Source organism: Maniola jurtina, chromosome 3 (genome assembly GCF_905333055.1).
Source record: "Maniola jurtina chromosome 3, ilManJurt1.1, whole genome shotgun sequence".
Classification (NCBI taxonomy): Eukaryota; Metazoa; Arthropoda; class Insecta; order Lepidoptera; family Nymphalidae; genus Maniola; species Maniola jurtina.
The window spans coordinates 13,576,463-13,604,321 of record NC_060031.1 but is presented as its reverse complement, the minus strand read 5'-3'; the positions used below and the strand labels follow the sequence as shown (position 1 = coordinate 13,604,321).

The 27,859-nt window shown below is 35.1% G+C and overlaps 2 protein-coding genes across 2 annotated transcripts; one reads left to right on the top strand and one right to left on the bottom strand.

Moving 5' to 3' along the window:
* Positions 1-17: 17 nt before the first annotated feature.
* LOC123880975 (SEC14-like protein 2) lies at positions 18-27,749 on the bottom strand. The gene is made up of 10 exons (XM_045929433.1): positions 27,480-27,749; positions 7,133-7,202; positions 5,859-5,902; positions 4,950-5,070; positions 4,242-4,393; positions 3,151-3,289; positions 2,548-2,747; positions 1,440-1,585; positions 973-1,121; positions 18-537 (listed from the first exon to the last, which is right to left on the bottom strand). Exons 1-10 carry the CDS (start codon positions 27,540-27,542, stop codon positions 389-391), a joined length of 1,233 nt encoding a protein of 410 aa, XP_045785389.1. The 5' UTR covers positions 27,543-27,749; the 3' UTR covers positions 18-388.
* On the top strand, positions 8,248-14,074 carry LOC123880971 (armadillo repeat-containing protein gudu). Its single transcript, XM_045929428.1, has 6 exons — positions 8,248-9,008; positions 9,092-9,398; positions 9,476-9,821; positions 9,930-10,313; positions 10,975-11,189; positions 13,915-14,074. The coding sequence occupies exons 1-6, from the start codon at positions 8,410-8,412 to the stop codon at positions 14,044-14,046; spliced, it is 1,983 nt and encodes a 660-aa protein (XP_045785384.1). The 5' UTR covers positions 8,248-8,409; the 3' UTR covers positions 14,047-14,074.
* Positions 27,750-27,859: the final 110 nt, after the last annotated feature.

Genomic DNA, 27,859 nt, shown 5'->3' with positions numbered 1-27,859 from the left:
CGGAATTTACATTTGGCACGAAATTAGTTTCCATGTAAGTACTTGAGCTACCTACTTACGTGAGTAAAACTATAGCGGAATTTACATTTGGCACGAAATTAGTTTCACGACATTAATTTCACTATCAACTGCACGTGTAAACGTCTAATTTCGTGATACATGGTAATGAAATTGATGTCGTGAAACTATTTTTGTAATGTAAATGCCGCTTTTGGTGTATCCGCGGCCTAAGGACAAAATATAGAAGTATTATATGCCTACTAGTGATTATCACTTGCTAAATCCATGCAAAAATCGTACTTTTCATATGACAGTTGTTACATAGAGCTAAAATGGTGAGTGAGATCTCAAAATGTATGCACTGTATCCACTATTTATCTATGGTAGATCACGAGGCTTCGGCCGCAGTGCTGGTGGGGACGACGTCCTCGGGGTCGTCGCTCATGTTGAGGTCGCGCTCCGGAATAGAGATGATGACGTCATAGTACACCTTCTTGTTGCGAAGGAAGGAGCTCTTGTTGTCGAATATTATGGAGTCTGGAAAGAAAATTATCGCTAAATAAATAATTTTTATGCTTAGCTTAAACATACATCTAGGGTGCGTTTTTTAACGCAACACACATACAACGTGGAGTGTAGCAGAGGTGTAGCGTTTTTTTTTTAATGATGTAACCACAAATCCAGTTTTCCTACCTACCTACCCATGATTCTAGGTCAACGGGATGTACCCTATTGGTTTTCTTGACAGACACGACGGACGGACGGATAGATAGACAGACGGACAACAAAGTGATCCTATAAGGGTTCCGTTTTTCCTTTTGTGGTACGGAACCCTAAAAATAGTTAAGTGTGAGTCGGATTTGCATGCGAAGGGATCCGTCATCATCGTACTTTAAGTTTTTTGTGATGTTATCACAAATCCACGGTTTTCGATGTATAACCGCCATTAGTAAGCAATCAAGGAATACGTACAAGTAGCGGGTCCACTGACAGAGAGAACGCCGACGTCCACGGGTCCCTCGGGCACCTTCCGCGGTCCGTGGACTATGGTTTCGTTCCCGTCCTGATCTCGCCTCTTTATCGAGAACTTGATGTCGTGGTGGTCTACCCCAAATTCCCATCTAGAAATAAAATAAAGGGATGAGAAACACTGATTCTTTGATTTGATTACAAGTTAGCCATCTCACCTGGTGGTAAGTGTTGATGCAGTCTAGTGGGAGCGGGCTAACTCTGAAGGTGAATGGTAGTTTTTTATTAAAACTTATTGCATACCCCTTATTAATTTTGTACCGAAATGCAATCGCTTGGCCGCACGGCTTTGCCGGACGATAGATTATTAACGTGATGGCGGTTGTAGCCTCCAACCAGACCAAACCCCTTTTATCGTAATTTAGCCTCTGGAATAACAGGAAGTGGAAAGTAAGGGCTCAAAGACTTACTTTAAGACACTGTCGCCATCTGCACACAAGAGATCAACGCAGTGCTTCTCGCCGGTCTTGACGGTCACTTTCGTATATTCCTTCTTTGACTCGTTCATCACGTTTCGCGCGTAGTATTTCTTTGGCACTTTCCCGCCGGGCTTCACCTGCAAGAATATAGAAATATCAATAGATTGAACTGACGCAGCGTGCTGTGATACTTCAGGAGACGATCGCTGTCGTACATTGTACAGGAAGCATGGACACTTACAAGAGAACTGTATCTGGGATCTCCATTTTCGTCCACTATACTTCCTCAATAGTGCTGGGGCAGCGTCGCCTTGTCGATCACTGTGAGCATTTGAGGTTGCCACTTCTTTTGGGTTCGCTGGTGTAGATGCAGTTCTTAAATATCGTGTAGTATTGTGTATTGTTGCATGAGCTTTTGACCATCCCTACCCCTTATAATTCTTAAATGCAAACTTTAAATACATTGAACTGACGCAGCGTGCTGTGATACTTCAGCTGAAGAAGGCGTCAAACATTTTACAGCAAGACATGGACACTTACAAGAGAACTGCATCTGGGATCGCCATTGTCGTCTGCCATACCTACTTCCTCAATAGAGCTGGGGCAGCGTCGCCTTGTCGATCACGGTGAGTATCTGAGGTTGCCACTTCTTTCGGGGTCGCTGGCGTAGATGCAGATCTTAAATATCGTGTAGGTACGTATTGTTGCATGAGCTTTTGACCATCATACCTACCCTTTATAATTCTTAAATGCAAACTTTAAATACATTGAACTGACGCAGCGTGCTGTGATACTTCAGCTGAAGAAGGCGTCAAACATTTTACAGCAAGACATGGACACTTACAAGAGAACTGCATCTGGGATCGCCATTGTCGTCTACCATACCTACTTCCTCAATAGTGCTGGGGCAGCGTCGCCTTGTCGATCACGGTGAGTATCTAAGGTTGCCACTTCTTTCGGGGTCGCTGGCGTAGTGGCTACGTATTGTTGCATAAGCGTATTACCATCATACCTACCCTATTTGAACCAACGCAGCGTGCTGTGATACTTCAGAAGACGATCGGTGTCGTACATTTTACAGCAAGACATGGACACTTACAAGAGAACTGCATCTGGGGTCTCCATTTTCGTCCACCATGCTGCCTCCATAATGTTGCGGTAGCGTCTCCTTATCGATCACGGTGAGTATCTGAGGTTGCCACTTCTTGGGGTCGCTGCCGTAGATGCGGATCTTGGATATCGTGTACTCATGCATGAACTTCTTTATCACGTTGAACGCCAGCGAGAATACTTTTGGGGCTGAAATGAGACAATATGATTATCATAAATTGGTCCTTAACCATCTTCGCATTGTTGCCTTTCTAATGAAACCTGGCCCCGGATTGTGTAAGAAAAACGTATTCATCGTAATTGACGACAAATGCTGCCCTTTGATTGGTTGATTCGATATTCACATTTTTTCTTAGCCATTTGAGGTATTTTTATTCTTTATGAAGTGTTCCAAGAACAAACCAGTGAACAAAGTGCTTCGACAAGAACCATCCTTATTTTAGGATATCCGTAGACCGTGGCTTTAACCGATAGCTGGATAGAAGTAGGTCTCTTGTAGGGGCTTTCACGTGGCGTGTGAAGTCCCTGCACGTGGGCGTTTATCGATTGATGATGATGATGATGATAGTCGTTGAGATTGTCTTGTTCTCACCATTAACAATGAAGCAAATCTTCAGTATCTCGGGGTAGTTGGCCTCGTAGATCTGCAGCAGCGTGAACACCAGCTCCGCGGCCGGCTTCCACGCGTACTGGCGCATGCTGAACCCCTCCAGGTCGAAGACCACTGTCACCTAAAACCATTTACATTTTTGAAATCCGGAAATTGAGGTTTGGTTAATGTGGTCGATTTTTAGGGTCCCGTACCTCAAACGGAAAAACGGAACCCTTATAGGATCACTTTCTAGTCTGTCTGTCTGTCTGTCCGTCCGTCGTATCTGTAGAGTACCTATAGAGTATTTCCCGTTGACCTAGAAATCCTAGAATCATGAAATTTGGCAGGTAGGTCTTATAGCACAAGTATAGGAATAAATCTGAAAACCGCGAATTAGTGGTTACATCATTTAAAAAAAAAAAAAAATATGTGTTTCAATTTTCACAGTAAGATAACTATACCAAGTGGGGTATCATATGAAAGGGCTTCACCTGTACATTCTAAAACAGATTTTTATTTATTTTTAACCCCCGACCCAAAAAGAGGGGTGTTATAAGTTTGACGTGTGTATCTGTGTGTCTGTGTATCTGTGTATCTGTGTGTCTGTGTATCTGTGTATCTGTGTATCTGTCTGTGGCATCGTAGCGCCTAAACGAATGAACCGATTTTAATTTAGTTTTTTTTGTTTGAAAGGTGGCTTGATCGAGAGTGTTCTTAGCTATAATCCAAAAAAATTGGTTCAGCCGTTTAAAAGTTATCAGCTATTTTCTAGTTTTCTTGTAGAAAAGAAGGTTAGATAACCCTTAGGTTCATAATATTCAAGTGTCAATTGACAAATGTCAAGCTGTCAAGATGGACGTTGCCTAGATATACATAATTATTTATTTGAAAATGATTTGTCGGGGGTGTTGAAAATTTTTAATTTACACTTGTTATGTATTTTTATGTGCTTTTGATTTAGCGTGCAAAATGTTGGAAAAAATACCTACCCGAGTACGGAACCCTCAGTGCGCGAGTCTGACTCGCACTTAGCCGGGGTTTTCCTGATAATACCAGGTACCAGGTTAACGTGAAGAAGATGATCTATTTACCTTCAGAGCGTTGGCCCCATGTGTCTGCGCCTGTTTCCTGCCGAGTGCGAGGTAGTTCTCCAGGTGGATGAGCACCATGCGGATGATGTCGGTGCGCGTCACCGCGTGCAGCAGCCCCCATACATCCAGACCCACGAACGGAACTATTATTACTGGAACGATCAAAATCCTATTAGGCTTTCCACTTTCTGACGATTAAACTATCTGTTTTTATAACATTATCATGTCTGTGGTTTCCAGATTTCTGTATTTCTGTAATATGAAGTTTTGAGGTTAATGAGTTTTAAGTTTACGAGCTCAAAGATTGAAAAGAGAGCTAAACTACGTTTGTATGGCACCTATGGGGTTTATATGAACCATGGACATATATTTATACAATGGGCTTCTACAAAATAACGCCGCTTCTATAATACCTATGGGGTTCTTCCCGTTGCCCAAGAATTATGAAAAGCAGGTACCTAGGTAAAGTAGGTAGGTCTTACAGCACAAGTACCTATTATCTAAAGAAAAAATCCGAAAACCATGATTTTGTGGTAAACATCACTAAAAAAATTAAAATCAGCAGCGGGATCTTCTCCGTTTCACTAGGTCAATACGGTGGGCTAAGTGTGGGATTATAAAGTGTTATTTCTTGTACGATGGTATGGAACCCTTCGTGTGCGAGTCCGATTCACACTTGACCGGTTTTTTAAATAGGTAATTCCATACTTGGTGATCCTTCTTTGTCAAATCCAGTACTGCCACTAGGGAAGTGCTTTTCTAAAACTTCAGGCGCTTGCCAGGTTGCCAGTGTTGTGTCCACGCCCCATTTCTCACGCCACTTCATTGACTGAAAAAGAGAATTAAAATATGAATTATTATTTTAATCTATGTTTTTTCACTTAGTATAAATATAAATAGCCTAGCCGTATGCTTACTTCGAAAGAAATCGTTATAAAAAAATACTGAGGTAAACCATCCAGTAGTCAGCCTCTTGGTGTGATGTAATTTAAATTAAAAGTTAAGTACTATCGCTATTATTAAAAAATATCGAAAGGTTTATTTATTTAATTTCTATTGAAATCTACAAAAATACAACAATAATATTTTATTGTAGCAAAAACACCATAAACAGTAGTTACTATATCTAGAAGTCTTGACTATAAAGTTCACTTTGACTACGTATGATTTCTTAGCGATAAAATTACGTTAGATTCGTTAGATTGCTGTATATTGGCAACAAATCGGTGCTGAGCTATCTCTATGGTGCTGAGCTTTTATATTATGCAGTTTTGACCTGAACTGTCACTACTCGTGTGCTGTCACTATTTTATGTTTTGCATAGTAGGTATAAGTACCTACTCGTACATTAATAAAATACCTATGTCCTATATGATATTCATCTATAGATCTGCGATGGGCGATGAATATCTAAATATCTAAAGTTAATCAGTTATGATGAAATTTGGTACAGGGATAGCTTGGATCCCGGAGGCTGACAAGCTACTTATTATCCCAAAAAAACAAAGAGTTCGCACGAGATTTTTAAAAGTATTAAATCCACACGAACGAATCCGCGCTGATCATCTATGTAGTAAAATAATTTTATTATAGTGTACATTTAACTTAGTAACTTACATCTCTGAGCATTTTTTCGGCCGCTTCTGGATTCCATTGTCTGGCTGAAAAAAACGAAATAAATTTAATTATGCAGGGTAGCTACCTAAAACAAGTCGGGTTAGTTATTATTGTTTAGTAATTACTTGCCTACTATTTTTAAATAGACTTATATACCTACTTACATATATGTAGATGGATATGTGTGCATGGGAAACGAGCTAATTGCTCACCATTGCGTAGCAATGAACGAGCGCGCCACCTATTTCTCGTTGATGGTACTGTGTTAGAAGTTAGTACCATGCACAAAGTTCCAATTCGAACGTTAATCGCGAACGCATTAGTAGGTATATATAACGAACGCAAAATCAAAAATCGAAATCCTAGATAATAGATACCTACATAATGTACCAATGGATAATGGATATGCCTATATACTTACTAGGAACTAGATTTTGGATGGAATGGAAAACATTCACACTGAAAAATAAAGTGCTTCGCGGAAAAAGTTCAGATAAGTAAGTACCTAAAGATACATGTTAAAGCCAACACCTATATGGTCCAGAACTGAACTGAGTCAGCTAGGTGGTTACGTATCTACCTATATAAATATTGTATAGTAAAGCACCCATACATCATTGGCTCTTACCTCATAAAAAACAAGCGAACATCAAGTACTTTTCAATGCCAATGTTAATTGCACCGGTGAATTTGTTTAACCTCTTTAATACAGGTTTTATCTTTTACGAATATGCCTATACAAATCAATCACGTTGTTTTTCGAGACTGTTTGTTCTGAGTACATACCTACCTAATATGTTTTAAACTTTTAAAAACATAACAAGTAAGTAGGTATGGTTTGCATTACATAAAAAAACTAACCAAGATCAATTAACATAATTGATCTTGGTCAGTTATTAAATATACTTCAAGTAGATAGTATCTAAGTATAAATTGGCCCAGATCAGTTTAACACACCTAATATTTTACAACTTATTTTATCTTATTAATGCTATTAAAATACCTACATATAATTAGTGTGTGCTATTATAAAATCGACAAACGTTTGAAAGCCTTTACCTCGTGGTTAAAGTACCTACTGTATCAATATGGATTATACTTAATCTTTTAGTTTTCCATTTACCATTGTTGGCTAAAATACCTATTGCATGATTACGCTTTATAAAATTTACTTAAGATTCATTCAGTTTTGGTCCTTCAATCCGGATCACTTAGGCTTAGATCTATACTAGACTATACTATACTATACTAGACTGGTTGGTTTAAAGTCTTACCTCGGAGCCATCTTAGTAAAAAGTGGTCATTGTGTTCTGGATTTAAAACATCCCTTACGCTCCTCCGAAACTGTAACAAATGACAATTTTTTTATTAAAATATTATTCAAATTTCTATGAAACACTATAGGTACCTATAGGTACATTACATTTAGGTTAAGTCTGAGACAGATTATTTATTATTCATTCGAAATTAGATTTTATCTACGTAATTGTGCAAATCGTCAATCACAAAACCAGTCAAGTTATATTAATAAGTACTATAATTTTTTAAATTTCTTATGCAATGAACATAATTTAATTTCGGTAGACGGTTGTTTTAGTAGAATCTAGAAATAAGTGCTCAGGAAGTAGACACTTTTTGTGCAATAATTTGTGCAGCTAAATGTAAATTAAAAACATTTTTAAATTAAAGATGTCCTAGTTTCAGTAGGTACACACATAATATTTAACGCTATTAAATATAAGAAATAATATTAGGACTAGGTTGTAGTTATTTAATAACCAAAACAATCTTGTCGGACTAGACCGAGTATTCACAGTATTGTGTGTAACATTTTAATTTTACGTAATTTTTTAAATTACTTACTTGCTGGTTATAGTGATTTCCGACTTGTGATAATTTGACTGAAAGGCGGAAACAGTTATAACGACGATAAAATTGTGGAATCGTTATAATTTATTGGTATTATTGAATAACTATTATTAAGGAATGGATATTTTGTACTTTATTTTGTATAGTCATAGAAAAGTATTACGATTTGATTTGAATCTCGACCAGAAGTCGCAATATTTTTCCGTCTTGAATGATGCATTATTCAAATTATACTCGTACATCTGCTGTTTGATAATAATTAATGAATAGGAAGAGCTGACCTAAAAGTTAAATCAATACCAGCTATCGGAAGCCAAGTCGTTATCAATTATTGCCTTAGTTAAGTTAAAGTTATTAAAGATCGGGTTGTTTTCTTTTTGGTAACTTTTTGCAGAATTGAATTAACACATCGATGGAATTAACATGGAATTAACAAACAAAATACCTAGTCAACTCAACAAAACTAGGAACTTTTTGGATTGTTGCCTGGAAACCGTATTGACTAACCATTTGACTGATCCATCAGATTTCAGGGTTTCGAGAATTGCATCCCGATCACGATCTCACGAATCACTATTTTCAATATTACCTACTGCTCGACTTGTTTATTGTTTATTTGTTGTTGTTTAAAAATCCAATATACCTATATTTTTTGGAAAGTTATATCTATTAATCCAGAATCATGGCAGAGGCTGATAATATTTCAACGTTTAGTGTTGATGGAGGGCAAGACACGGTTGGTCTGCCTCGAATCGTAATGGTGACGGAGGGATCTGATACTTCTGCTTCTTCTCCGTCGTCCAGTTCATCTTCAGAGGACAACTGGGCTGATCTCATCAAATCCACTGAAATCCCCCCAGAATATTGGCACATCCAGAAACTGGTGAAGTACATGAAAGCTGGTAACCAAACAGCAACTATGGTAGCGTTATCTTGTCTAAAGGATCACGACTTGACTATAGAAGTAAATCAAAGAGCAATACAAGAAATCGGAGGTCTGGAACTCTTGGTTAACTTACTTGAGACGAGAGATCTGTGTTGTATTTTGGGAGGATTGGCTGTGCTCAAAGATATATCTCCAAATATTGAAATAAGAAAGAAGATAACAGATCTAGGCGCTATTCCTCTACTTGTTGGTCTGTTGTCAGATCCAGCGAGGGATGTTCAGATCCTTGCAGCAGAAACGATTGCTAATTTAGGAAAAATTCGTAAAAGTAGAAAATTTTGTAGAAAGTTTGGTGGGATTCCAAAATTGATAGATTTGTTAGACATAAAAGAAAGGTGATGGTATTATTACGTCGTTAGTGATGTTGTTGAAGTTAAATTACGAGAAGACATTTTATAAATTATTTCCTGATTTGCAGATATTTAATCACACCGAGGGAGGAACTCAACCAAGATGAGCTACAATTTCTAGACGTAGCACGAGCCGGAGCAAAGGCTCTGTGGTCAATGTCATCTTCACAACGAAACCGCGAGGCGATGAGAAAGTATGGCATAATTCCTCTCCTCGCTCGATTGCTCAAGACCATTCATTTAGATGTAGCGGTACCAGCAGTTGGGCTGTTACAAATGTGCGCTAACGAAACTTCCTTTCAGCTCGCTATACAGACCGAAAAGATGGTTAAAGATTTGATTATTCATTTGGCAAATGAAGACAAGGACTTGAAGGTATATTGAAAGGTCAATGTCAAATAGATCGCGTAAAAAATAGCTTTAAAACTAATGAATTCAATGGTTTATTCTAGACATACTGCAGTTTAGCTATATACAAATGTGCAAGTGACTCTATAACAAGGGATATGATACGAGAAGCTGGAGGTCTCGAGCTATTAGTGGAAGCAGCACAAGATTCAACAAACAGGTCTAACAAACCTCTAATGGCTGCGGTTACTGGAGCTCTATGGAAATGTGCTAACAGTGATGCGAGTGTTAAAAAGCTTGACAACCTTGGTGCAGTCCCTATTCTTGTAAGGTTATTGGATGACGAAAATGACGGGGTTCTGACGAATGTCGCAGGTGCACTTGCGGAGTGTGCAAAATATCCACCTAACCGTGACAAGATAAGAAGTTCTGGAGGCATCCCGATGTTAAGTATGTTTTAAAATTTATTTTTGATAGGTGATGATATACCGGTATAATGAAGAATTCCAGAGCCGGTAAGTTTTCTATAGTGGACAAAAACGTATTCTTTGTTCACAGTACACCATCTAAATAATACCTATAAACCGTTACTGGAGAACGTACCCTTGGTCCTCATGGAGTGTGCTAAAGAAGAGACCTGCATGAGAGAAATCGATGAATTAGATGGAGTTCGATTGATTTGGTCACTGCTTAAGAACGACTCTAAAAAGGTGCAGACTAACGCAGCTCTAGCATTGAGCCCGTGTGTTCAGAATGCGGCAGATTCTGGGGAAATGGTGCGATCATTCGTCGGAGCTCTAGATCTCGCTGTCGATTTACTGGACTCTGATGACCATAACGTTCTATCTGCTGTTTGCGCGGCGATCGCTACTATTGCTCACGACCAGGAAAATTTAGCTGTGATTTCCGATCATGGTGTTGTAGCGAAGCTTTCGAAACTTGGTAAATGGAAACTATTTGTTAAATTAAGTAGTAGTGACTTCATACTTCGTTTATTTCGAATCACACTGTAAATAGAGAAAATCCGATTTTCATTAGATTCTAGCAGGTAACAGTAATTTGTTTTTTTTTTGGCGATTTCTGATGTTTGTTGCAACCGCAATAGTTGCTTGAGAAACTTATGAAACTTAGTAAATGTAAAATCATGATAGTAATTGGTCTACCATTTGCGTTATGAAATCGTGAACGGGTAACAGTTCTTATTATCTTTTGTTTTATTTGTCCACCATTCAATGACTTTATCAATGGTGTATTATTGGAGGAAAATAGTACCTAAGCAATACTTTGTAATCTCTATATATGTACTTATAAAAAATAAGGTCTTTGAAAAGGCATTACGAAATTTATAATAGTTTATTAAAGGCGCGTCAAAAGTTCAAAAGAGCTAAGTGCATTAAGATGACACCTTCACTTCGTCAAGGTTTAATGAGGCAAGTAGGTACATTGACAAGAATAATATGCAGATCTATACGAATTTATAGAGATCGATTTTTAATCTGACTCGAGTCTTAAGATTCCAATACATTCTCCTGAGTCAAGGTTTGAAACAGTTTTGATGGCACTAGAAAATGAAAAATTTATCAGTCAAGGTTTTTTTTTCTAGTTAGCACAACGGACGATCACCTGAGAGCCAACCTGGGTGTTGCAATCGCCTACTGCTGCGAATGGGCACAAAATCGCCAGGAGTTCGGGAAGCGTGGTGCCATCACTCCGCTGGTGAACTACATGACTTCAAGAGACCCCAACGTCCACAGATCGACTGCATTGGCGCTGTACCATCTCTCATTCTACTCAATTAACTGCGTCACTATGCATGCGGTAAGTGGGTAAGACTTTTTATTATCCCCTGGCAAGCTCGTGGTATTTACAACGGGGTTTGTCTATTCTAATGAATAGAAGGGCTTTCAGATTATTCCCAGAGCGATTGTCATCCCTAGGTCGTTTCTGGAAAACCTGCATCAATATTACAGTCACACGGGGCTTGATTACGGTCAAGAGTGAATAGACAACTTCTAGGCAAGCGCGCTCCATCTTAGGCTGCATCATTACTTGCTAGAATGTCTGATTGCAGCCAAGCGCTAGTCTATACATATAATTTAAAAAAAAATGACAGCTACAGTATGGTGATCGCAATCCTATCACTCTCTCGCTATTGGCTAAAATGCAGTGTTGAAGCAAAAATACTACCTACAAATTCTGCCAATAACATCAATTGAGATTGTAGCAATGCTTGATGCAGCTTTTTCGTAATCGACCAGTTTCCACCATCTGACTGATAAGCAAGAAGTTCACTTAGTTTTACAAAGCGACTAAAGGTCTCTCCAAGATTGGAAAGTTTGTACAAAATTATTATGTACTAGCTGTGCCCGCGACTTCGTTCGCGTGGAATAGTGACTTTTCGGGCAGCATTCCTTATGGCAGCGGCGCGGCTCTCAGCGCGCTTTATATACCCACGGACGCTCAGGCGCGAGGCGTGTAGTACGTACTCTGAACGTTAAAAATGTTCGCCGTGATTCTTTAAATTGACATAACTTTTTTATTTATGAACCGATTGACATGAAATAAACACTAAATGTTAAGTGAAGCTTACTACAATATATTAATGAAAACCTATCTAAATCGAATAAGCCGTTTCTGATATTAGCGTGCACAAACACACAGACAAACAGACAAAAAAAAAAATTAATTACAATTTCGGGTTCGGCATCGATATAATAACAACCCCTGCTAGGTACTTTTTTTTATATATTTCCATTGTACAGACACCACTTTTCTACAATTTTATTATATGTATATATTATATGTATAGATCAACAAAGTTCAGTTACCTAAGAGTCTTCACATAAAAGCATCGACTAAGGGTCAATGTTGCCTTATAAGCTATAGAAAAGCTATAGAAATTAGGACACATAACGCTCACCTTTTACTCAAGTTAACTGTTAATGATACATAAGGTCATTAGGTCTGTAGTTCTTTCTATATAGCTTTTCACACATGTTGCAATACTTGTCGCTTTGATTAGACATATTTATTTACTGTTAAGCAAGTTAGAAATCTCACTTATGTTCGTCAACATATTGTCTCTATTCACTATCTAAAATCTTTTGACGAATGAATACAGCAACCAATATTAGTTGGTCCCTATCTTTAAAAGTAGGGAACTAGGAAAGTAGGGAACGAGTACGAACAACGATTTTATTTTTTAGTACCTAACATTATAAATAATAAAGCGACATAGTCACTTAGTGACTAAGCTTTTCAATAAAGAGTTAAAAAAAAAAAACTCAAGTGATCTATGTTAGTTACCATGATAATAGGTATAATGGCTAAGATAGACCTACATTATATTTCAGGTTAACAACTTTCAAGAACATATAGTAGGTACCTAGGTACTTATTATGAAAATGTCTGAATAAAGTCTTGTAGTTACCTACCTATACGATGAATAATTACGTGGCATACTACTTTATCTGATCTTGTATATCGTTGCTAGAGGATGCCCGCGACGTCGTCCGCGTGGATTTAGGTTTTTAAAGATCCCGTGGGAACTGTTTGATATTCCGGGATAAAAAGTTGCCGATGTCAATAACAGGGATGCAAGCTACTTCGGTACCAAATTTCATACAAATCGATCAAGCGGATGAGTATTTAGGAATCCCGCGGGAACTGTTTGTTTTTTCGGGATGAAAAGTAGCCTATGTCCTTCCCCGGAATGTATCCTAAGTCTGTACAAAATTTCATTAAAATCGGTTCAGCGGTTGAGCCGTGAAAGCTTAGCAGACAGACAGACAGACACACTTTCGCATTTATAATTTTAAGAGTGTTACCTAATGCAAACTCCTTTTACATCCTTCTTTGGTATATCGCAAGATCTGAACAAGTTTTATGCAGGTTTACCTAAGTTATCTTCTTACATCTGACAATTCAAGGATTACTAATTATTCATAATCAAAAAAATGTTACCGATACAGATGTTAAATGGGTGATACCTAGTTGTAACAAGATCGTGTGAATAGGTATTTTAAAGGCCGTGGCGAAAAGTTGTAACTTGACTAAGTAGTTACTTAATTAACTAAAAAAAACTTCACCGAGTTGGTACCAGTGGTTCCATCCCAACACTGACGACGGATCGTATGAATGAATTTTTTTCTCTCATCTCAATTGTCATCTCATTACGAGATCAACTATTCGCCTTTGGAAATAGTTCCCACAATTCAACTCCAAGGTTTAAAAACAAAAAGTTATTATTTGGTTGGTAGTGTTATAAAAAGTTTACGAACATCATTTTTTTTATGGAGACACAAGTGCCTAAGCCTATTTACCTCGATCTTAGAATATGGGTATTATGTCAACACAATTTAAGTAATAAATAACCTACCTATCTACTCAATTTAAATAAGGATAATTACTTAGTTAAATAATAAGTTGGTCCGTCCCCCCGATGTTGTAATCTAGTGGGAACACCGCCGATGGGAGTTGATTACACAGATAAGAATTCTATGAGATATGGATATAAATAATATGAAGATCTACTCTTTTCCAGGCTGGGGTGGTACAGTTTTTGCTGGAGACGATAGGGTCCAAGGACCCGGTCCTGCAGGAAGCATCCGCGGGCTGTCTCTGCAACATACGCAAGTTGGCGCTGGCCACTGAGAAGGTGAAACTGAAGCAATGAAGGTGCTTAATTTACATAATAAATGTACTTATCAGATGGTATTTTAGTTTCATTTCATTTACCAGTTCCACCGGTTGGTACCGGAACCAGGGTTCCGGTACCAACGTGACAATATTACTAAGCTTAGTAGCGTCACGAGGTGACCAGAACACATTGAGTGAGCTTAAGAGTTTTTATTACGAAGTCGGGTATAGTGGTTTCGACTGTCGATCCTTAGGCTGAGATCTATAGAGCGCACTTTGACTTTGCTCAGATTTAAGTTTCAATTAAAACGAGACAGATTTATGCCAGTGATATAACGCTGTCTCGTTTTAACAGTGTCTTAATAATTAGTCTAAGCTAAGTCAAAGTGCGCTTTATAAATCTCAGCCTTAGAGGTATTGACTTGCAGATAAATTAATAGCAGAAATTAATAGAAGACAATAGTGGACTATGTATGGACTACTTATTAGCGAAGTCTAGTTTTTAATTGATACCTCAACAAAAACAAATTAAATCATGGGATTTTGAAAACTAGGTTCACATAACAATATAAGTAAGTAATTAATATCCTAAGTACCTACCTTACCTATAATTCACGACAGGTCGAGATGGCAATTGGGGTATGAGGCGGGGAAACACCCCGCACACCCGCACGTTAGGGTGACAAATCAAAATCGAGCTATGCTGCGCTGTACTGCGCTGTGCTGTGCTGTGTTTCTTAAGCTTCGTTTTTTTAACAATCAACATCAAGCTGTGCTGCGCTTTGCTTAGCAAAGCGCAGCACAGCTTGATGTTGATAAAAGTAATTAGCAGCTCGTGTAGTCGTTTATCTCGTCAAAAATGAGTTTATTTTCAAAAAAACGTAAACATTACGACATAGTTGAATCCGATGAAGATGAAAGTGAAGAAGAAGCGGATATGGATATTTTATGTGCTCGACACAGCGCGGCTCAGCACGGCGGGTAGCGCGCCTCGCTCGAGACTGCTGCGTTTTTAAACAGAGCGTAGCCTTACGCAGCGTAGCACAGCATAGTTTGTTTGTATCCTCATCAAAATATTAGACGAGCGAGTTGACCAAACATAGCACAGCGCAGTACAGCGCAGCATAGCTCGATGTTGATTTGTCACCCTTAGCCTCGCTAACCTGCACCGGGGTAGCGCAGGGAATGTGCGGGTGTGCGGGGCGTCCCCACCCCGATTGCCATCTAGATCTGTCGCATACTATATGTAACCTACCCAACCACTTCTATATCAATGTGAAACAGAATAATACCTACTTATTATTTGTAACATATTTGTAAGCTAAAGCACGGTAATATTAATATTACCGTGGCTAAAGGCTAAAGGTATTGTTCCAGTAATTTTGCAGACTTCGGCGGGTTTTTACGACGAAATCCAAACAAAGGTTGGGATGACCTTGACTGCAAAATAATATTAATTTTAATTGTTTGATTCAGAAATCATACTTATAAATTAGTTACGCATGTTCGTATTGGTAGGATTAATAGGTTAATAGATTTTATACGGTAAAAAATTAATTAAGTAGGTAATACTTTTTTGGCTAGTTTTGAATTTAAGTACCAAATTAATTTATATAATTTTTAGAATGGGATAATATTTACGCAGCATAATAGGGTGACCATAATAAAATTGGGAAGGTTTCGAAGGGATTATTTAAAGGACTTCTAGAGATGGCAGCACAGTGTTGGAAAATTAAAAACCCTATAAACTAAGAAGGTATATAGTTTAAAAGTAGGTAGATAGTCGAGAAGATCATAATTTGTTGAGCAGCCAGGCGTAAATTACAGTTGAGTAATCTGCATAATATGATTTCATATTATGCTTTTTTTTCTTGACTCTGTGGATTAGGTAGATCGCATAAAATTATTTATAGGAAGAGTTAAAATAAAATTTAAAAAAAACGCACATGGCCGTTACCAAAATAAAATCGCAATATTTCGACTCGTTATACGTATCATTTTAATGAGTACTAGGTATTTATTATACAACATAGATATATGTATACATAACATATTGTTGTTTCTACTTGAAAATCATATTATACGTCTTATCCGTTCAGATATACATAAGTAGCAATTTTTTTAATCTTTACCTTATCTTTTAAATTATTTTAATCAAATTGCAATAGCGATTGCGTTTTAATTAAAAAAAATTCACCTAGTCAAATTGTAGGTACATAATTAAGTACACATAATTATACTTATATTGGGTTTTACATGATATGACTAGGTCCTTTTTGCCGCGAATATGAATTGATATTATTAGTATGAAGTTGAATTAGATTTTTTCTGTGTTTTTGCTCTTATTTCCTAAGATTTAATTCTCAAGCATTAAGAATGTTAGTTCGAAGAGGAAAAACTTATCAAAAAACTGAAGCAAAAAAACCCCACTAAACATTAAGTTCTCACCACACAAAAAATAAATCAGAATGACTCACGCTGCTTTAATGATCATCATCATAACCATCAACGTAATTATCATTGGAGTTTAACTATTCTATAATAATCATAAATCCGTTATAGTATAACTACATAACACATGTAGTAGTCAGGTGTTCAATCTGCGTGTCATAATAATAAATGGAGAAAGTTCAATCCGATAGATACGTACGGTTATGTTGCAGTTTTATGATGTTTCCTATCTCGACAAGATGCAGATCATAAAATAATTAAAGATGCAGTTAAATTTTAAAACGTGATACATAACTTGCAGGTGAGAGTGGTTTTAAATGTGTAGGCACTGAAAGCGTGACTGCGTTAAAGCTATTGTTTTTTTTTTGTAATCGGTTGTTATTATGTTAGTAATGGAATATTCCATGAAATCACAAATCTTTATTAAGAAAATTTGATATTTCTACTAGATGCACGGACTTTACTATTTACTTTTCCCCTCTGATCTTTTTCTACTTGTGAAAAGTTATAACTATGATTTTCTTTTCCACTTTTACGTCTTTTTTCCGTTCTTATTTGTAAATATTCCTTATGGATAAATAAAATTAATAAGTAACTATATAAAATTTGTTCCATAAAATTTTCCAACGCACACCCATGCTTTGGCTTGCGCAAGCGCATTGAGATTTCAATCGGTTGCACCTTGGCCTTGCTCAGTAGTATTTTGCAATCATGTACAAGCTAATTAAACAGTTCTATAGTAAGAAAAACTTTTGACGTATTTGTCGTATATTTTGTTACCTACTTTTATAGTTTTTGCTATGCAAATTGGGCTTAATTTCACCGGCCTGCGAAATACAACTTGATACGCAGGTATTATTTGTATAGGATAGGTATTCTTCTTTTCTTTTCTTCTCTCTGGGCTGGCTTCCACACTTAAACGTTTCCGCTTATTTGTACATATAAAACACATTAAATTCCGGTGCCTCACAATTTTTATCATTGCATAAAACTGCTAAATAATCGAAATGTATAACTGCTCTAACATTTTCGACCTTGGGGAAAAATAATCTAAAATTGTCAACGACAATTTTGGGTTATTATTCATAGTTCATCTATTGTTCATCTGATTTTTGGCATAGAGATGTTGGAAGAATACAGAGTAACATATAGGCTACATTTTATCTGGTAAATCAAAGGGTTCCCTCGAGATTTTTAGAAACTAATACGAAAGTGTTTGTTTATTTGTTTGTTTGCCCTTCAATGATGCCGCAACGGATTGACGTGAATTTTTACTATAATTAAAGTGTGATACTCTAGGGTCATATTCCCAGGTACATATGTAGGTATACACTCAGATATGAAAACACACACGCACGCACTTCATACGCTTTCCTACACTAAATAAAAAGACTAACATAAATATTAACAATAAGTATAAGATATGAAACTTTAATAAATATGTAAACAATTAAGATTAGGAAAGGAATAGTTAAAGGAATAGTTAGGCTTTGAAATTGAAAGTGTGATACAGGATAAACACATGATGATGATGAGATTTTCATCCCCGAAAATTAAAGCGTTCCCACGGCATTTAAATTAAATTAAAAGTAAATTTTGTTAAAAGAAATAAATACACGTGGATAAAGTCAGGGACATCGTCTGCTAAACTATAAATTATTATATCCTTCATTATTACACAGTTTACATTAACAGGAAGTCATACGGGTAATTTATGAAATAAATTAAAATAATACCTACCTACCCACTACGTGTACGTTTTCAAACTAAAATGTCTAAAATTATATATAGTTTATGAAACTTTAATAAGCGCATATTACTGTGCTTGCTTACTTTATACATAATAATCTTCGTAGGTACATAAGGTGACTTGATGTTTGACACAATACAGGATATTACGTCCCACTAGGAAGAAGTCAAAGATACTCGTATCATACCCTAAGACCTGAAAAAGATTTGCTTTATCTGTTATAAACTATTGTGCGGCTGCAGGAGCCATGACTAATTATTTTATTATTTTATTTATTTACAAGTTCTTATTGCTCACACACATTACAGGAAAACAATACAAGATACATAATAAACTTTACAAAGGGTGCAAGGGCGGCTCTATTGCTTATTGTTCATAATTTAAGAAATAATAATTTATCTACTCAATAAAATTCTTCAACTGTCTGGCAGACAACGTACAGCTTGAACCGGTGGGTCTAGACTCTAGAAGCATGAAATTTTGCACAAGATTTAAGATTTTGCTTATGTAATATAGATGAAATAAGAAAGGATTTTTGAAAATTCATCCCCTAAGGCTAAGAAGCGAAATTGTGAATTTTTACTTAGCACATTGACCTGTATTATTGCACTAAAGCATAAATTTCTACTCAAAAAAATTGTGAATGCGAGCAATCACGCGAATTCTTTCAAACAGTATTTCATTTCGGCTCAGTGCTAAATGTAAACCGAGCCAAAGGGGGTTGAACAGTGGATGATAGGAAATTTCAGCGGGCACACAGCTCTAGTGCCTAATAAATCGTTAACTCTATTGTACTATTGGGAGGCTTGTCTGCCCTAGGTCAATTGTGATTTGCTCCAATCATTTTTTGACTTTCTGTTGGTTTTTCACCTACCTACTGCTTGTAGTTCTCAGTGACAGTGCACTTTATGTCTGTCTCGCAAAATGTGAAAATATTTTTAGTTCTATTATTTTTGGTGGTTTATTTGCCTTAGGTCCATTTTAACATCATATGCTCCAACCATTATTGGACTTTCTGTTGAGTTTTCTACTGCTTATTGTAAGTAAAAGAGTACACTGTAGGACTGTATTGCAAAATATGAAGCGTTTGGTCCCCTCACTGCCACTAGATGAGCGATGACAAAAATATTGCAACACGTAGGTTGGTAGGTACCGACTTCAAAGACACTTGCGATATGGTTGGACGCCGCAGAAATATTCCGTAACAGTTTACTGTACTGTGGTTTGCTTTATGACTTGGCCACATTTTAATACCAACACGTTTCATACAGAATTCATGTCGTTGTAAGGTCCTACCTATTTGTAATTAATTTATCCCATACATTATTTCTACTTTTAAAATTGCCATACTCTTGACTAAATTTTTATAGTCCGTTCAAAATGAGACCTTACTCACCATTTTAACTTTGTCTGTCTGTCCCTTACCTTTTCATGGCCCTTTGACTAACTTCGGTACAGAAATAGCTAACATCGCAGAGATGGGCGTAGATAGAGACTTACTTGGTTTCTCAGAAAACCAACAACATTACTTAAAAACCCTACTATATCCATGCCAACGAAATCACGCACGTATCTCGTAATATAAATATAAAAAAGATGGATAGTTCAATAACAAACTTATTCAATCTCGAGTTTTCACTCGCAATCTACCTAACAATTGTAATTGCATTGTATATGCATAAAGAATGGTTTATAGCAAACCGTGGGATGCAGCGAATTCAAAATTTTATTGCAATATCTGACAATTAATATTGGCAATATTTGCATGTTAATGGCTGTCTCTAAATGAATATAAATTGATTTGGAGTTACAAAACGACCAGTTACTACAGTTTTATTTTATTTTTTAAATTAAGTATAAGTACCTAAATATCGAAATTGACATTTCAAATAATAAATTATTATTCAAATGGTTTCGCAATCAATTCTTTATCTTCTTGAAATATAAAAACGCATATGTATGCAATTATTTATCCATTTGTATTTTTTCGTAATTTGTTAAAATTTATTACTACTGTACGATTTAAATTCTTATGAGAGTCCTATATAATCGGAAATATTTTATTTCTTTAAAAAATTTAACTCATATAAAATAGCAGTCCCACTTTTTGCTTGATGCCGACAAGCCGGCATCGGCATCTTGTGTGACCTCGAACTTTAGGCACACACTTGACCTGGAATCCACATATTATAATTAATAACCAAATTCACGTATTTTTTCTTTATTACATAGTCATACTTAAAGCTTATCATCAGAACTGACAATTGGTAAAGCAATAAATATTAATTTAGAAAATAATCATTCAATAATATTTTTTTTTTATGCATCAAAAATTTTGTAAAGATAATTTTAAATAATTTTATTTAATTAAATTTAATGAGTCATTTTTTTGATATTTGTACTGGATTTATTATATTATAATAATTTTATGGGTAAACAGTACGTTACATAAATACGTTTACGTGAAGTTATGGGCAAATATATGAACTTGAAGTCGTTGTGCACTTGACCCAGATTAATGTCTCACGAATATTATGTTAAAATTTGTCAATCTTCGTATAGTATATTGTATAACAGTAGGCCGTATGGATAATCTTGCTTCTTAGAAGGTAAATTAAGTAGATATCGAGTCAAACGCAAGTAAATATATAGCTGAGAATAATCGGTGCCTATCTCATTTCCATTATGCGATAGTGTAGTATGTAGAGTATCTAGGCTACTAGTCACACTAGTGGTCAGTTTAGTTATTAATTTTGCAGGTTTTAAAATAGATTACGCGTTGATTTATTTAGTAATTTAATAGATCAATGAGGTTAGAGCAATAAATTATAGTTACATGGTGAGTGAGAGAGCTTGAAAAAATTAGCTTAACCGCCTTTACCGACAATAATTGTTTTGTTTGGACTCTGAACTATGTTATGATGTACTACCTAGTACCTACCTATCTATTATTTTTATAATTATGTTTTCAAAGTTATTTTGACCTTTGATATCATTAGCTTGCAAGTGATATAACGTTAGCGTTACCCATTGTTTTTTTAGTTTACTTAGTAATCAGTAATTTAATGCGGAAATTCTCACGTCAAAACTACCATGAAACAAAAAATAATAAACCCCCTAACTACCTATCTCACCTACTTCAACACAATCACATCATTATTGTATGTTACACTTAAATCTATGTATATGTAAATAAACTAAAAAGGCTGCGGGTAAAAGTCTGACATTTGCCGTTTTGATTTAACGAAAGTAGAGTTACCTACCAGATAAGGTTTATTAATCCACTATAGGTATGTAGATACTATAATCGTAAAATTCGTATAAAAGTTCTCAATTATAGCAGATTACACGTTGTGTAAGATTTTGAAATGATATAATATGTACCTACCTACCTATACCTACACTGTGATAAATCATATAAATGCAACATTCTTCAGATTATTATTTTCTGTGATTGCATTTTGTATTTCTGTTAGTGGCCGAAAGATTACATAAGCAACAAGTCATTTTTTTTATTACCTAATTACGATGAGGTGAATAGCCTCAATTGTAACTTGTTACATTAACTAGAATTTAAATGGATTTCTTTCAAAAATTCGCATACACTAGTAAAAAAGTAATAACAAATTATTTATCAAGGCTATTTTTAACTACTTAATACACGCGTAACACGCAAAAATGTAATTGAAATGTAATTTTTTTGTTACTTATTACACATTTGCAATAACCGTCTTAAAATTTAAATGTTCAAATGTCGATTCTGTCGAAACAGGAAGTCCAGAAGACTACTTTGAAGTTGGACAACCTACTCCGATCCATAACCATAAGTACACAAGTGTAGAGAAGCCTTTATAAAATACTACTAACTATATTTGGTAAGAATAAGTAAGTATAAATCTTCTTAATGAATAAAGCAATAAAAAAATTGGTGCGTGTAATTTTTACGCACAGTTGAAAGTAGAAAACTAAACTTCCGCGGAATACTACTTACCTAGTCGGCAATAGATCATTTTTACCCGATTGCGGCAAAGCCAAAAGAAGGGTTACGATTTTAGCAGTCTATGTATGTATGTATTTATGTTTGTATCCAGATTCTGTGTGTTTCATCGTAGTGCATAAACTACTGAGCCAATTTTGATGAATGAGGTGTCAATTGACTCATTGTAAAGGTCTGGGTGACATAGGTTATATTTTATACGAAAAAAATTGGCCTAACGGATGTTACATCAAAAAAAGAGGTCTCGAAAAATTATTTTTTTGTTTTGCTATTGTATCGAGTGGGATGTAAAATAAAAGAGTAGAAAATTCTAAGCTCATGTATATAAATGTACAGTAACATTAAAATATACCAAGCGACAGAAAAACAATTTAACTCTAATATTTCAGCGTTTATTAAGACGATCGCAGTCGGGTTTTAGTTTTCAACTTTATTCTACTAGATCCTATCATAATAAATTTATGTATGTTATAAATACAGGATTTAATTTTAAGCACTAACTAGGTACTTGGCAGGTACATAAAAGTCGACATATTTGTTTCATAAGAATGATAACAAGTTTACATCTGTTTGCCAGTCAAAATGCAATTGACCTTAACTGTTATCAAACAGGTTTCAAAGTAACTTCTCGAACAAGTTTGTGAAATCTCGCATATATGGATTAATAGGATAGAAAAGCGTTTTTTATTTCCATAGGTTCCGCTTAGTAAAGAATGTGTATCATACATGCCTCTACTTATATCATTACTACTACCACTATGGTCATTTCAATCTCAATTAATATTCTTATTTTTTATTGGTTATTTATTGTAATTAATAGTCTAACTATATATTTTGCACGCCATACACAAATGGCAAAATGTGAAGGACCAAGGACCTGTCAATGTACCTACCATCATTGTTACTCACATTTCGCAAAATAAAGAATCATTTCATTTCATTTCACTTCACTATATTTCGTCCAAAAAAAATATATCTACTCAATGAACAAAGATTTAAAGTTAAAGAGTCTTAATTTATTTATCAATGCAAATTACTGATAGGTATGAAAGATATTATCCATCAATCCACTAATAATAATTAATTAATATTGAAAATAGATAATACTTACTTACGTTTCTGATACCATATTCTGTACTTGTAATCAAAACAAAAACAGTGATAAATGAGCATTAACGTAATAATTTGTTTTTAATTGATAAAGTTAATGGATAAAGAAATATTATTATGTGCAACGTTTAATCCATTGACATCATGTACCTATGTTAATACCATGTTTTATAAAAGTAATTTGAGGACAACAACTTAGGTAGTTACTATATTATTAAATGGGTATCTAGTTAATTACATTTAAAAAATATCGTACTAAAAATTAACAAACAATTTAATATTTTCAATAACAGGAATGTGACAAAAATATATATTTCCCTCTAAAGTTAAGATAGGTACCCACAACCCATGTACCTATTTAGTACGCGACAGTAATTATTTTTTAATACACAAATATTAACATACAATCATATATTTCAACGGCGGAAACACACGTCCATGGCCACGATTTAAAAAAAAAATATTATGGCCAACAATGACAAATTACATAGGTACCTAACAACACCATTAACTTATTTTATACCTAGTAAGTAGTTAGATAAATTATTATTCATATGTATTAATTTTTCCAAAAATAATATTTTTTAGTTTTGAAAAACTACATAAAATATTATACCTACCTATTTATAAATATGAACTGTGCATTTTTGAAAAGGTTAAACTGTGGTAATAGCTAGTGTCTCCTCTCCGAACGGCTACCGTTCGACGGAGCCTAAAGAATAGGAGAAAATAAAAAAAATGTTTGTTGCTAATGTTATTTTAATGTACGTAATTTTGAAAGATATCTACCACGTATCTTTGTAAAGTAAATTGCGGGCAACATTAGTAGGAATTAGGATATCTAAAGAAAATGGAAAGTTGAAATACCTAAGTAGGGAAAGTGTTGGTTGCATATTCAAGTTTTGTATCCCGACTTCGTAATGTTATAAGTAATTAGGTTGGTACTACTTAGACGTATGTTTTCTATTTCCTTTTGTTTATAATAGGAGATACATAAGTAAGCCTTTAGTGTCATTGCTAGACTCAGTGTGGCTAAAGATACAAATGGTTTGACGAAAAAGCCTAAAAATAGGTAAGTCTTCGGCAGTGTCTCCAATATTAGTTAGAACATTACAGTCCCAGACCAAAAAAAACACTCATTCAGGAAGTAAGTAACATAGCGTTTTACGTTATAATAGATGTTTGAAGGAAGTCACAAATAATACAAAAAAATATGAAGGAGGACACATAATATGTTTGATGTTCTATAAGCAGATCTAATGCGCAATATTATAACGATTATTATTCGCAACGCATCAGCGACAATTGTCGGCCATGAAAGGCGACACAGGCGTCAGATACCAAGATTGGGAGCATTGTTGGGTGCCGCTGTTGTAACGCAGTTACTGGTTTACAAATAGGTAGTGTTGTGTTACACTTACAATACAAATTAAGTACAATGAGAAAACAAATGTGATAACAACTAACAAGGCGCCTATTTTTGATGAGCTTGCTAAGGAATATTCGATTTGGTTAAAGATCCCGAATTCTGTTTACAGAAATAAATGCCTTCCTAACTTTAAGTTTCCTAATTTAAATGATACATAATAAGTATGAACGTAGAGATGGGCGCTCAACGCAATATGTGCATTAAGGCTAAGTGAGAGGCAGATTTCATAACCCAATTTAAGAATAATTAATACCGTGGAAAATGGGCATAAGATTTTCTAGTTATGTTTAGGACAAGTTTTTTATATATACTATGTATTTAAAATAATATTTTGTTCAAAATTATACGGGAATTCCTGAAAATCAGCTGTAAAGTAAATTGGCGAATCGTACTTTAAAACCTATACCTCAAGAAAAAAAATTAATTTTAACATTAAAGTTACAAGTTTTTTAATTACAAACTAGCTTGCGAACTATGTTGTATGTAATAAATATGCCAAACCTATAATTGCACGTAGCAAGTCCCTAGGTTATTACAAGCTATAAAAAATAACTTAAGATTTTATTTAATTTTTATTACGAGCTACATTGTTATATTATGATTTTCATAATATGATGTGATTATATACATATAACACAACATCATAAAAATTACTTAGTGAATAAATAAACCAAGCAATCGCAACAAAGTCACGTATGGTATTTGTGATGTAAAAACTGAACCTACCTACGCTACATAAAGAGGTCTGTTTTGTGTTCTCTAAAAATAAAATAATATTGAATTAATTCTTAAACTTCTCTATTAAACTTGAAATAGTTAGGTAACTTGGTATTTTTTGTTACACATTATATCCGCCGGTGCTAAAAATACAGATATTATAAAGGTCTCAATCTCAAGTCAACGACTTACTTAATGTTTTATTTTATACTTTTATATAATAGGTAGTAGGTACATACATAAGAATAAATATACTTACTTATGCTCAATAAATAAATTAAACATTTAAATTATAATGTTTGTAGTATACATACATACTTTTTGCATATGTAATAATTTTATATAATTGGTAGTGAATGTAACAGAAATAATGAATTTATATACTAAATAAATAAATAAAAACATTTAAATTATGATGTAACTATGTAGTATACCTACATGCATACTTTTGCACATGTAGTTATATAATTGGTTTTTGTGTCACTGAATGTAGCAAAAATAATGACATTTACTTTCTTTAAGTTCAATAAAACAAATTAAAAATTATAATAATATTTTGTGTGCTTATAGGATTAAAACATTTAATATAATTCTGACTACATATTATTCCACACAAAAACTCGTATGCTCACACCTAAAACTATAATCCTTATCCTGTTTTAATAATTTACTTATGTCCTGGGATTACCAAATTGTTGGGTAACCTAGTAATATTAAAGTGATATTTTTTCGACGAATTATATTTTGTTGTTCAATTTTGCCAGCCATCAGTGCCTACACTCCATAGAGACGTAAAGGTTATGCCTATTCTAATTATATTCTAGTAGGTATTTAGGTAATTATTACCTACTGCTATTTTTGTTATTCCCATATGATAGATAGGTACAATCAAGATAGATAGAAAGTTTCCACGTAAGTAGGATATGAAATGATTTCGAAATCAATTTAATTATTTTTTGATGATGATAATCTCATAATAATCTTTCGTACGTATACAGGGTGTAATTGGAAAGCTAATAAAAACTTAGCGCTCTTATTACTACCTAGACCCAATCGACAATACTAATTGCCTTATTACTCGTAGTTTTATTAGTGATTTAGTATTTTTGAAACCCGCAATGTATAGCGTGCAAAACTCAAGGTCAAGGCCACACCTACGGCGGGGCATTGACCCCGGGGCGCCTAACTACTAAGGTACTATCACACTACTTTGATTCAGATTCGATTTTAGCTCCTTTTTAGGGTTCCGTCCCTCAAAAGGAAAAACGGAACCCTTATAGGATCACTTTGTTGTCTGTCTGTCCGTCTGTCTGTCTGTCCGTCCGTCCGTCCATCCGTCCGTCCGTCGTGTCTGTCAAGAAACCTATAAGGTACTTCCCATTGACCTAGAATCATGAAATTTGGCAGGTAGGTAGGTATTATAGCACAAGTACAGGAATAAATCTGAAAACCGCAAATTTGTGGTTACATCATTAAAAAAAAAGTGTTTCAATTTTCAAAGTAAGATAACTATTCCAAGTGGGGTATCATATCAAAGGGCTTTACCTGTACATTCTAAAACAGATTTTTATTTATTTTTATGCATAATAGTTTTTGATTTATCGTGCAAAATGTTGGAAAAATAGCCGAGTGCGGAACCCTGCATGAACCCTTCTGTACGTGTGTAGTGTGTACTCTATTTTGATATTCTATTCTTGACAGACGGAACAAAGGACAGACAGACAGACAGACTGTAAAGTGATCCTATAAGAGTTCCTTTTTTCCCTTTCGAGGTACGGAACCCTAAAAAAGGAAACTTGCGTATTTGCCTTATAATATTGCAATGTTATTCGGAACAAAATAATATCTACAGACTGTTATTAAATTAAATTTAAATAATTCTGCGTCTGCAGCTAAAACGTCGATGCAGCAACAATTCAATACAGTACCGGAAAACTACGGAATGCAATGTCATTTACACATTTCCCCAGATAAATAATCTTACCTAGGTACAATTAGGTATTCACAAAGACGTACCTTCATCAGGGCAAAGCGCTGGTCATCATCAATACCAACAACCGAGTTAGAAACCGGTGCCATTTCACAAATATAATAAAATATTCCGATGCACTAATTTAATACACGCTTCGCAGCAAAACAAGCGTACGATAACCTCGCGCGCGCGGACTCGAATGTTGTATTTTATCTTTGTTTACGTGTGCAGTGCGTGCAAGCTTTGTTTGATACAAAACGATTCTAGATTGACTAGTTTACAGCTGGTTCATAGGTTTGGTTAGGACCGGAGCATGGTGGGAAGATTTTTTGTAGGTAAACAATCGACATAGTTAGCGCTTGCGTTTTATTAGTGAAGGCTAGAGGCATGCGCGGGTTATTGAGCCTCTATGGCTCAGTGGTTT

Excerpts from the sequence above, each read along its gene's own strand:
- LOC123880971 (XM_045929428.1), top strand. The coding sequence starts at position 8,410 with ATGGCAGAGGCTGATAATATTTCAACGTTTAGTGTTGATGGAGGGCAA. Across the intron at positions 9,822-9,929 it reads TGGAGGCATCCCGATGTTAA|TACACCATCTAAATAATACC; the intron begins GTATGTTTTAAA and ends CTTTGTTCACAG. Across the intron at positions 10,314-10,974 it reads AGCGAAGCTTTCGAAACTTG|TTAGCACAACGGACGATCAC; the intron begins GTAAATGGAAAC and ends TTTTTTTTCTAG.
- LOC123880975 (XM_045929433.1), bottom strand. The coding sequence starts at position 27,542 with ATGGCACCGGTTTCTAACTCGGTTGTTGGTATTGATGATGACCAGCGC. Across the intron at positions 4,394-4,949 it reads TGACAAAGAAGGATCACCAA|TAATAATAGTTCCGTTCGTG; the intron begins GTATGGAATTAC and ends TGATCGTTCCAG. Across the intron at positions 1,586-2,547 it reads ACCCCAGATGCAGTTCTCTT|GTGAAGCCCGGCGGGAAAGT; the intron begins GTAAGTGTCCAT and ends ATATTCTTGCAG.